We start from the raw sequence: 12361 nt of genomic DNA, 5'->3' as shown, positions 1-12361 counted from the left end.
TATGGTTTCTAAAGTAAAGTAACAATAAAAAGAAATGTAATTTTAGGTAAGGCAGATCTCCGTGCTTTGTAAAAGGATTGGAACACCAGAATATAAAAGTCTGTTCTATTGGTTTTAACAAGGAGTCAGCACATCAACCTATATAAAGCAGACCTATTGGCTTTATCAAAAATCACAATTTATCAGTAATCCTATTGCAAAGTACTACTCATAAATACACACATGGTAATGCATAATAATAATTGTCTCAAAAATATTTAAAGTAAAGCATTTTTATTCCAATCAAGCATAAATGTGTGCACATTTTTCTTTAACATTCTTCAGGACACTCTATGCAACTATAGAACCGAACACAAGGTGTCCCTGCACTCCACCTGAAGACCATACATCTTCACCCTGGAGTACTTTTTTTTTTATAAAAAAAGAGCTCTCTTGAGGTTATGCATTCAATGAGCCAGGAGACTTACATTTTTTGTTTTCAACTTTCCTGGGAGGCTGCTGTACAAGCACTCACAACTCTTTTTTAATAGTAGTGCCCCTGCCCCTTCTTCAGGGCACCACAGCAAATGGAATGTATAAAGCCCATCCAGAGAATTATGGGCCACTCCCAGGAGGAAGCAGTGAATATGTGATGGCCTACTTGTAGAAGAAAATCACTACCAATACAGAGTGCTGCCTTACAAGCCAGCTTCTCGCACCTTCTCAATCTGTGGCGTTGATAGTGGCTCACCTCAGTAGGAAAGGTATCTTCATTTATCTTTACTTAGATGATTGGCTGCTAAACACCAGTACCCTACTAAAGATAACACAAGGCCTCAAGGCAATTTGCAGTCCACTACAAAAATGAGGTCTTCAAATCAGTTGTCAGACATCAATCCTCTCTCCAGTACAGAGACTGTCCTACCTAGGGGTTACAGTAAACACCATAAGAGTGTGGGTCATCTCCTTGGGAAAAATGTCATTTTCTAGTGAAAGCCAACAATCTGGCAGCCAGACAAATATGTTCACTTCTTGGTGCTATGACATTGTCCCAAAAGCATGCCTACAAATGAGTCCCATGCAGAGGTGTCCGGAGAATCATTAGTGTAAAAAGCTGCACAATGGGAAGACCATCTGATTATGTTTGCTGCATCTATTCGGTCTCTAACATGGAGGTGCAATAGTCAGAACCTTCTTCAAAGGGGCCCTTTCCGGACAGAATCTCCACTACTAACAATAGTAGAGGATGCATCTCTGTCAGGGTGGGGGAATTACTTGAATCATCTATTGGTTCAATGCAGTGGTCAGAGAAAAAAATATGACGTAAATCTATTTTAGCTGAGTGTTGTTTTTTTTCCCTAAAAGCATTCCTTTTGTCTCTTCTCAAGATTTTAATAATGATACAGAGAGGCTGCATCACCTCAGCCGCCAATATGCAGTATATCAGCAAGCAAGGGGGCACCAGCCCTCGCCCATCCTCCAAGGAAGCTCAGTTGATCTGGCACTGGGCCCTAACCGCAATTCACATCCCAGGTGCAATGAACCAACAAGAAGACTTTCTTGGTCACCATTATGAGGAAAACTACAAATGGGTCCCAGACAAAAAAGTTTTAGAAAATCTGTTCAGACATTTAGACCTTTTTGCAACTGCACAAAACTGAAAATGCAGAGAATACATATCCAGGAGACCCGATCAGGGATAGAGGGGCAGTGCTTTTTTGACAACTTGATCATAAGATTTTCTTTATGCATACCCAGAAGTAGTACTGTTGATTCCATCTGTGATGCTGAAAATGAGAAAGTCTACAGAAAAGACCATTCTAATCGCACCAGCCTGGGCATGACAATAGTAGTATCTGGAACTGTTGCAAATGTTCTGAAAACCAAACAGGAGGCTGCCAACCAAACCCAATCTACTAAAAAGACCTAAGGGACAAGTCCAACATCCAAACATAACTTTGCTGAGCAGGGCGCTGAGATCAAAAGGTCAGGACTTTTAAATGCTCCCACTGCCTGCAGGAAGATTTTACAAGAGGGTAAAACCCCTTCGACAAGAACTTCTTCCATGAAATGGAAACATTTCTGTTCATGGTGCTAAAAAAATGGTTGCAATCCTATTGCTTGTCTTAAGGAAGTTAAACTCCCTTAGCTCCTACTTGTGGCACAGTATAAGCTTCAGTTTTCATCCTTTAAAGTATACCTGGCACATGTGGCAGCTGTCATTGTTCATAGCAGACCCCAGATCAAATTTCCTTTTGAAGGTTACAGTACTTGGTGACTTCTTGGACAGGCGCAAAGTATATCCACCGGTCTGTAGACAATCTCTTCCATGGTATCTGAATCTAGTTCTACTGCTATAATTAGTGGGCCCTCCATTTTAACCTATTGGCAAGGCTACTTTGATGGACCTTTCATGGAAAGCAAACTTCAGAGTAACCATCAGTTCAGCTTAAAGAGTGAGTGAGATGCAGGCTCTGTTCACCAGTGTATTGATGAGAACTCATTCTTTTCTCCCAAAGATAATGACTGAGTTGCTGATCGATCGGATCATTATTACCAACGTTCCTCTCATCCTTCAACATCTGCTGCTGTTCAGTCCCTTTCCTCATTAGACATACAAGAGTACTTTGTACCTTGACAAAACTAAAACCTTTACAAAATTGGCTCTTCATGAACTATGGGCATTTTAAACAGGGTTCAGCAACTTCTAAACAGTCTATTTGTGATGGATTCTTGCTTGCTTCACTATCTGCTATCATTTAGCAAACAAACCTCTTCCAGGAAGACCTAAAGCTCACCCCATATGGCTAAGACAGCTATGACAACATGGCTAAGAAAAGTTCCAGTTTCTAACATTTGTGAAGCTGCAATTTGGAACTCTGTGCATATGTTTACCAGACACTATTTCCTAGATGCAGACACTCAGGCAGATGCTAGTGTGGGTCAAGAAATACTTCAACACTTGTTCAAGTGATCTATAATCCCTCAGGCAGTATGCATTTTTTTATTATTATTCTTTTCATAGTCTTCCTTCTGGCCAACAGCCTCTTTCTATGATTTCATTTTGATTGCTACCATAGTCAAGCGTTTATGACCACCAATTCAGTAAAGATCCTGCGATACAAAAGAAAAGATTGGTTACTTGTAGTCCTGGTTCAGCATCATAGGAATTTTAATTTATATCATAAATCACCCGTCCATCTCCCCGGCTTGATAGTTTGGCATTGGGAAATTAGTATTACACATTTGCTTCATTAAAAAAAAGAACTGGCTCTGGATGGCAGCTGCCAGTACAGTGCATGATGGGTAGATCCTGGTATCTTAAAGAGACAGGATGTGTCAGTTTTCAATGTAGGCCTATCTTACTACATATTTTCCTTCCTGGTATTCACTCTCAGATCTTTTGCAACAATGCTGTTGCAATGCAGACATGGAATGATGATTTCTTCAATTCTAAAAATTACATTCAGCAAACCAATCTAATGTGATAGGCCCACAAAGGGTGCGGTTCATCATATGGACATACGGTGACTGGCAGCTGATTTGCATTCATGAGGGGAATAGCCACGCACGCAGTGTGGAATTATTCAAGTGTTGATGACTTCAATGAAGATTCCTGTGATGCAGACCCAGGATCACCGGTAAATAACCTTTTATTCTAGTCTTACGTAGTCTGTTACTGTGATTCGTAGTCTTGGTTTTTGCAATCTATATTTTTGTGGTCCACAATTTTGAGTTTCTGATGTTTTGATTGCCTCTTGTTGTAGTCTATGTCTTAGTGGTTATTTTTGAGTCTCTGTTTTTGTAATTTGTATTTCCCTAGAACATATTTTTGATGATTTTGAGTCAGTTTTTCACGCTTCCTTTTTTCTAGAGGTTATTTCTGTAGTTCATGTTTTTACTTTAGTCCCATATCCTCTCTACTGTATATCACTACTCGAAGAGAAGGCTCAATATGGTGGTTTGTTGATAAAATATATCAGACACTTATTCGGTACATAGAGGCACAAGGCAAGGCTGCCCTTTATCCCCCTTACTATTTGTCTTAGCCATAGAACCACTGGCACAGTTATTAAGACAAGAGGGCGAAACATGGGGCATTGAAATAGATCATGCACAACACGTAGTTTCATTATACGCAGACGAAATTATATTATATATTAAAGATCTGAACCAAAACCCTAACAAAGCAGCGTATATATTTGAAGAATTCATGCCCCTGTCTGGACTGGCCATAAACTATAACAAATCCATAGCTTTCTCATTCTATGAGCCACATAGAGACAGCACGTTACCATTTGGAGATCACCAACTACAAGTTGCAACGGACACTTTCCGATATCTTGGGATTCAAATATATCGCACTCCAGAAGACCTCCTGGAAGGTAACCTGAAAAGAGCCCTCTCCTCACTTAAAACACAGATCCAATTCTGGATTACTTTGCCAATATCAATTGCGGGAAGGTTGGCACTAGCCAAAATGGTGGCACTACCCTGCCTACTATACTACTTCACCAACCTACCAGTGAAAGTTCCAGAATCATATTTTAAACTACTCAACTCTATGTTGCTGGAACTTATATGGGGGAAAGGACGACGCAGAATAAGCCTGGCCAAATTACAGTTGCCGGTAGAGCAGGGAGGGATGAACGCACCATACTTTAAGGCTTACTGCATAGCGGGGCAACTCCAGTGGCTGGCGTGCTGGCTTAGCAGCCGAAACCTACAAGAAATAAACTACAATCAACAGATGCTAGACAGGGGTAATCTGCACTCCTTGTTATGCCCCGGAACCCTGATTCAGGGACACAACCCTCTCTTGTTGAAAATAGCACTTCAATATTGGCAACTGGCACTTCGATACACCTCTGGCACGATCCCCTATTCTCCCAATATCCCACTGTTGGGATTGGCAGTAACCATAGGTAATCTAACCCCTGCACAACTACAACAATGGGCACAGGAAGGCGTAGAGTCCATAGGTGCTCTGTTTAAAGACCAACGTTTACTAACACACACTGACTACATCCATGAACACAACCTATCAACCTCACTTTTCCTCCTGCATGCTAGTATTATACATTACGTCACTAAATACTGGGCCCCGAATAACACAGAACCACCTACACACGCACTGGTACACTCCATATACACTATAGGCCAAGGGACACATATGGCCAAATGGCTGTATAAAGGACTGAAAACTCACCTATCTAAACCTCTGACGGAATTAAAAATCAAATGGGAAACAGACGTAGGAAGAGAGATATCAGAAGAGGAGTGGACTAACATACTAAACTACCCAAGCCAAATATCCTGTAATACAAGATTTAAATTCATTCAATATGCTATACTCCACAGAGCATATCTTACCCCACACAGACTACATACCTTATACCCAGAACTGCCCTCAACGTGCCTTAGATGCAGAGAGGAGGAAGCGGGGCTCACACACACATGCTCTGGAACTGCCATGCCATCTCTGAATACTGGGAAAATATAACCAACTCCCTAAATACACTAGCAGGGAAGATAATATACTGTAAAATGGAGACATGTATACTGGGAATGCTCCCACGTCCCCAAAAAAAGAAAGTTCTCTCTAGATGGATAAACGTAGCACTCCTATTGGCTAAACACCTACTGACTAGGAGATGGAAAGCCACGACAGCACCCACGGTGAGCCAATGGAGGGCGGAGGTAATAGAATGGGGTAAAGCAGAAGGAGTTGCCTTTAGAAGAGAAGAAAATGCCGGACGGAGGAAATACCCAATAGCCCAGGAATGGGATGAATTAGTAGGAAAATTCACATCGTTGGATAAAGATGAACATGACGAGGATGCATCCCAATGATACCCATAAGATAATAATCACTAAGTACATAATAAAATCGACGAAACGCTCCCACCCCCTCAGAAATTTTCTCTCACATATATCAATAATGTATAATAATTGATAACAGTCAAGAATGCAGCGATAGAAAATGTATCCTCAACACCAAGATGTCAGATTAATGGTCAATAGTTGGTAGTTAAGAATAATGTTCGATGTCAAGAACACAAGGTGACATAATAACTTGAAAACGCCAACGCGATAATGCACGTAGTCCACCATATATGACATACTGAACGAGACAGTTTAAGGACAAAAGACTCTATGTAAAGACACACAGAATGTAATAGCATAAAAATTGGTGAAAAATACACATGTTAAACCATATATGCCTTATGTGCTCTCCATTGTTTCTTATGTTTATGAAAACAATAAAATATGTTTAAAAAAAAAAAAAATGGTGGTTTGTTGATTACATGTAAACTAAAGTTAGCTTTGGACTCGGGTGGGTGATTGAAATCTAATTTCAACCTTAGTCTTTCTATTTTAGCTCTATAAACTCTAAATCCATCTTTAAAACACACACTTGTTGACAAACATATTGAAACCCACTAAAGAAGGATGCAAAGAGAGACAATTACTGGCATTGTGTCACAGGGTGTAAATGTTCTAAATCAGTGAAGTCTTCCCTCACACTTTATAAGAACCTTTTTATTCCTTTGGCGATTGAGCTCCATAGTTCCCGATGCAGCTATTTTGTGGAACCTTGAATCTTAAATAATAACTTATACCCCTGAAATTACCAGTATTAAAAACATTATCCTCATTTTCAGGGGTCCAGGATCGGACACAGCAGCTGCAAGATCAGTGGACTAAGCTACACAATCAGGCCAATGAGAGAGAGTGCTTGTTGAAAAGCCTACTGACCTTAGCTGACCGATTCTGGCATGGTCTGGCTGACCTCACCGTCACACTGAGCGACACTCAACAGATCGTGCTGGAAATGGAGGAGCCCGGACCAGATACTGACTCTATCCGTTCAAGGTTGAGCACCATGCAGGTAGGGAGAACATTGGCAATGCACTGAATACTCAGGATGTCACAATGCCATCTGCCTAGGTCAGGATAAGACTTCGAAAATGCATACTTCAAATCAAAGTAGTATGGCTTAAACATCTAAAGATAAGTCACACTAAAGCATTCCCACCAACATTGTTATTCGAGAAGTAGCCATCTCACTTAACCTCATGTGCTGTGCCATGGACAAAAACAAGTGCCCAGAGATATTACAGAATGGCCCTTTGATAATTTCAGACTTGGTTTTGATTTTCTGAATGATTCCCTTTTGTTTGAGCTCAAGTTTGTTATTTGGATTCCAGAATTCCTATTTGTTGATAACCTCCTGTTTGTTAATGGACTCCAGTATGCTTATTATTTTAATGTTTCCAGTAGAGTTTTATTACTTAGTGTGACATTGTTCACTAGATGGCCCATTTGAGAACTTTATAAATGATGCTTCTTCATCTACATTTACAGTTCCTTTGTATTACCACTTTGTCTCAGTTCATGCCCGTTCTCTCAATAAACATGAGATAGCCACCAGTAGCTCCTGCTGAGCATCATACAGTTCGTCTACACTGCATGAGGGGCCGCCCTAGCTCTTTCCTATTCAGTGAAATACTTATACTGTCCTTTTTTCTGTATCTCCTGTAAGGTCCTCCGGGAAGAAATAGATGCTCTTCAGCATGACCTGGACACACTGGGACTTCTTGGAGTGGAGCTGATATCCTTGTGTGGGGACATGGACAAGCCCGATGTGACCAAGAGCATGGATGATGTGAGTATGAAGTGGCAACTGTAGCCTCCGGTGGGCTGGAGGCTTAGTGAATGAGTCCATGTACTCTGACACTTTGTCTAAAGGGCTGGGCTTCATTAAATTAGCTACCTACCTATACCATTCTAAGAAATATAGCAGTTGTAATTTTGATTTATCCAATCGTAGGACAATTTAGAGTAAACAGCATCAAGTAAAAGGAAAAGGCCATGCCTGGAAACCTGAAGCCAGGTGGTATTTTAGACAAGAGCGATGGGAAAAGACAGGATGATTGAGATGGAGTGAAGCTGGTTGAAAGTGCCTGAAAATAGTGGACAAAAAGTATCAGAGGGATGTGTTTAGGGATTCTGATTGTGGATTAGAGGTCAGGCGTAAGATAGAAAGAGAAATTGGTTTAAGTCAAGACACAAAGAAAGAGAAATTGGTGAAGTCTTTTAGAGTATAAGAGGCTGGGGTGAAAATTAGGATGAGGGGTCAGCATCAGATGGTAGAGTTGCATGAAGGCTGAAGAGAGGTCACAGAAGAAGCTGGATGAAAGACTGGAGAACTGGGTACAATAGTGGGTGTTGGACAGAAGAGGAGAGTAAGATACGCAGAGGACAAACCCTCAGAGGGAAACCAAGGGATGTGTGTATAGTGATGATATCAGCTGTCTGCATTTACCCACTCTCTTTGTTCTTAGCTCTACTCGATTTGGAGCAGTTTGAACAAGTTATGGATAGAGAGGTCGGGCAGGCTAGAGGAACAGCTTAACGACACCCTGGGCTACCAGGAGGCCATGCAGGTGGGTAATGCATGACATGTTTACTTCATTGTGTGCTCTCCATAAGTGTGCCCGTTCATTGACTCGTGCTATTTTTATGTTTTGAAGTAGCAGGATCATAAAGTGTACGGCCAGGGGCACCCAGGGTTTTCTTGGCTGAAAACAATGCACATTATGAGGTGTATATTTCTAAAGAGGCGGGGGGAAGCACAACCCCTCCTGCCGTCAGGCTATGCTCCTTCCATACGCCTGCCATTCAACAGCTCGTCAGTGTGCCTCTCCACATCTTAGGAGATGTCTCTTTTGCACAGTGCTCCCTTTGTACATGAACCTTTTCTTAAAGGTGAAGAGGGATGTCCTATCATCTGGTCCTATCATGTGCTAAACTTGAGCATCATAAATACAATCCATAATTCTGTGCCCACTAGTTTGTCTGTGACTCTTGTTTACCATGCCATTGAAAACTGCTTGCTGAAATTCTTCTCATTTCCAGGTGAGTTGTAACAAGGTAAGCAGCAGCCATTTTCATTTGTATCTCCTGGTGAATTGATTGCATCACTAAGGGTGTCCTCAAGGTATGAACAGTTAGTTGGGAGCTTACAATCCAAGGTACCATGTACATGATCTTATACTGAAGTCTATACCAGTGAGAACATCTCTGAATGGCCTTCGAATTCTTCTCGGCATCTGCCTCAAAGAAAGCGTACATTCACACCCATGACATAAATGGTGACCACTGGATAATGCCACTGGAGAAGGGTGGTGTAGGAAACTGGATTTCTATGCAGTGCACCAATGTATGGGGCACTATGCAGATAGTCCAAGCGACCCTTTATTGGTTTACAGGGTTACAAATGGGCGAGCAGTTGGACTTTTCATAGGGTAGTGCTAAGCATTTGTTGTACTCACAGAGGCAATAGATGAGACACACACTCAAGAAGAAACTCAAGACTAGTTGTTTAGAAAAAAGGTTACTTTATAACCTGTTTCAACAGCAGAATACTATTACCAAAATAAATACGGATGCACTTTGCAGAAAACAAGCAAAATGTGTGAAGTGTCTTTTAAGTTGTATTGCAATCCTACGGAGAAAAGCACATATATTGCATATGAGTACTCAACCGTGACTTACAGGGCCAATCTTCAGGTGTTAAGGTAAGAATGGGGCACTGTTCAAGGCAGCACCAACAGGTCACCTCAGGGAGCGCTGGAGCATCTGGGTGGAGAGGTGCTTTACAATGTTGAGTTGCCCATTGGTTTCAGTGGACAATGGTTCTAGGGAAAAGGAGCTGAAGGTGAGGCCGGGGGGGGCAATCCGACTGAACCAACAGGGGGACTCAGGTCTTGCAAAGCTCATGAACATACAGACACCTTTGGTCCTCTTCTCCTCAGTTCGGGATGGCTAGATGTAGAGGTGTCCTGAGGCGTTGAGTCTCTCTCACCGGAGACCATAGAGGTACAAAGTGGCACAAAGAGGCTGCAGGCGGCGTTGGAGAGTCTATAGTTGAGACACTCAAGGTGGACTCCTGTTCTCGAGGGTTTGGGGACCAAACTGGCAGCATTGGCCCACTTTGACTCAGGCAAGGGGGCCTTGGTGCGGTGGTTCTTTGCAGTGTTGGGTTTATGGAAGTCTGGAGGCCTAAGGTTTCTTCTTGGGTGCCTGCAGGGTGCAGGGAAGTAGCTCCGCTACTCCTCTGGAGATCCTAGTGCTTCTTGAAATGCAGGTATTCCACCCAGGCTTCTGGATGCAGGGCAGCTGAGGGTCAAATCATCTATGGCGCATTTGTCGAGGACTGCAGGCAGGCTGACAGGGCTGGGGCCAAGCCAGTAGCTGCTCCTCTGTTCTTGCTTCCTACAGCTCTTTGGTGTCTTCCATCTTTTTAACTCCAGAGAACCTGTCTTCTTGTGTCCAAGAGCTACATAAACACTCAATTGAGGGTGTTTAGGGATGTGTAGTGTGGTAGCCAATGGGCTACCTGCCCCAACTAAAAACAAGATGGTGGAACTCTTCAAGTGTCCATTTCTGGTAGCCCACCTTAGGGGTGTGGTTAGCCCAGAAGTTCTAAATGCGTACTGACTAATTTTCCCACCTGTCCTGGTGGCACATGGGACTCAGGGCACAGAGGCTACACCCAGGTCTGGGGAAGCCTAGGTTTGCATACCAAAGGCGGTGGGCTGTTGAAACCCCTGGCCTTGATATGCAGATCTGCTAGCCATCCTGCTGGAGTCCGTACCAACACTCCTCTCCAGAGAAGACTTTGTTCCTGACCTCTGAGAGTGCAGGCTCTCACCTCCAGTGGTTCAGAAACCTGTCTGTGGTGGCAGACTGGTTGAGGCCAGTCAGCCAACACACTCTAAGACTAGTTGGGTTCAGGGGCACCTCTTAGGTGCCCTCTGGATGCATGTCCTAATAAATCCAAGATTGGCATCAGCCCTGGATATATTAAGACGAGGTGTTTGATACCAAATGTCATAGATTTCAGTGAGGCCATTATGTGACTGGGTCATACGTGATAACGGGTGTTCAGGACATAGTTTAAGATGGCTTGCCTGTTCACTTGCAATGCTCAACAAAGGGGCTGGGCATCACAGAGTCATAGCTGCTTGTGCAGGTAGGACAACGCATTATATATAATGCACCCTGCCTTAGGGCTCCAAGACCTGCTGTAGGGGGAACTTGCATATACTTAGATCCAGTGATAGTGACATGGCACACAATGTGTGTGCCATGTTGTGTTTTTGCTTGGCTTGCACCAGGACATGCAGACTACAATGGCAGCTGTGTGCATCTTGTTTTTAGGGGGGTCCTTTAGTGTGGCACAATACATGCTGCTTCCCTTAGGGACCCTCTTCTCTTCCCATTCCCTAGGTACCAGGGGTACCACTTACTAGGAACTTACACATGTAGAGGAATGTGCCAATTGTACACATTGTTACCTGATTATAGGTAAAGTCCACTGCCACTGGAGACCTGTTTAGTAGGGATCCAGTGCACCTCAGTCAAAAATACCTCAGTACCCTTGGCAAAAAGTGGTGGGTGGCCATGTCAAAAAGGGCAATTTCCTACAAGTGGATAGTCTGTTTCATCATCCATGGTACTGCCACCAGAGAGCGGTTGTTGTCTTGAGAAAAGGAGCCATCCCACATATAAAAAATGTCCTCAACCCCTCGAGCGACAAGTCAGGGGATTAGCTGAGGCATTAGAAACTCACCCTTTGCCCTCCTTCGATGCTCTGCCACCAGACGGGGCTTGCCTGACCTCCAGACATTGGCCCTCATTACGAGCCAGGCGATCTTAAGACTGGCAGACTTGCGGTGGCGGTTGAACCGCTTCAGTCATGGCGGTCCGAGCGCCACATTATGACTGTGGCAGAGCCTCTGCGGTCCGACCGCTGACACTGCCAAGTTGTCGACAGCCTGGCAGACTCAGCGGTTGTAATCCGCCAGGGTAGCGCTGTATGCAACGCTGCCCTGGGAATTATGACTCCCAAATCTGCCAGCCTTTTCATGGTGCTTGGAGCGCCATGGAAAGGCTGGTGGAATGGGGGCATCGGGGGCCCCCATGGACATCCTTGCTGCGCTTTCCACTGTCCGAATTATGGGCAGTGGACAGCACAGCGGGTGCTGCTGTACCTGCCACACTGCCGCTGGCTCAATTATGAGCCGGAGTCAATGTTAAGGTCCTGTTTCCCACTGGCCCAGTGGGAAACTTGTAATAGGGCCGGTGGTATTCTGGCTGCACTGGCAGTCAGATGTTGGTACGAGTTTGGCGGGCGGCCTCCACCACCTGCCAAACTTGTAATGAGGGCCATTGTGTATAAACAACTTCTACTCCCTGGCAGAATAAGTCCTGGATATTTTCTCATCCAACCTTCTGGAAAGCAGCTGCCAAATATAGACTGGCTGTTCTGATGGCCATACGGAATAAAGTTAACCTCCCGGACAAGAGGTTC

The 12361-nt window shown here is 43.6% G+C and overlaps 1 protein-coding gene across 3 annotated transcripts in view; it reads left to right on the top strand.

Moving 5' to 3' along the window:
• The window catches only part of LOC138282926 (microtubule-actin cross-linking factor 1, isoforms 6/7-like), a 533430-nt gene that overhangs the window by 182860 nt on the left and 338209 nt on the right, over nucleotides 1-12361 (top strand). For all 3 annotated transcript variants that reach the window (XM_069220983.1, XM_069220984.1, XM_069220985.1), the window contains exons 14-16: nucleotides 6645-6871; nucleotides 7526-7648; nucleotides 8328-8429. In XM_069220983.1, coding sequence (XP_069077084.1) covers nucleotides 6645-6871; nucleotides 7526-7648; nucleotides 8328-8429 — 452 coding nt within the window. The remainder of the gene's footprint in view (nucleotides 1-6644; nucleotides 6872-7525; nucleotides 7649-8327; nucleotides 8430-12361) is intronic.

Source organism: Pleurodeles waltl, chromosome 2_2 (assembly GCF_031143425.1).
Source record: "Pleurodeles waltl isolate 20211129_DDA chromosome 2_2, aPleWal1.hap1.20221129, whole genome shotgun sequence".
Classification (NCBI taxonomy): Eukaryota; Metazoa; Chordata; class Amphibia; order Caudata; family Salamandridae; genus Pleurodeles; species Pleurodeles waltl.
The sequence above is the reverse complement of the archived record's forward strand: the minus strand, read 5'-3'. Positions and strand labels throughout refer to the sequence as shown.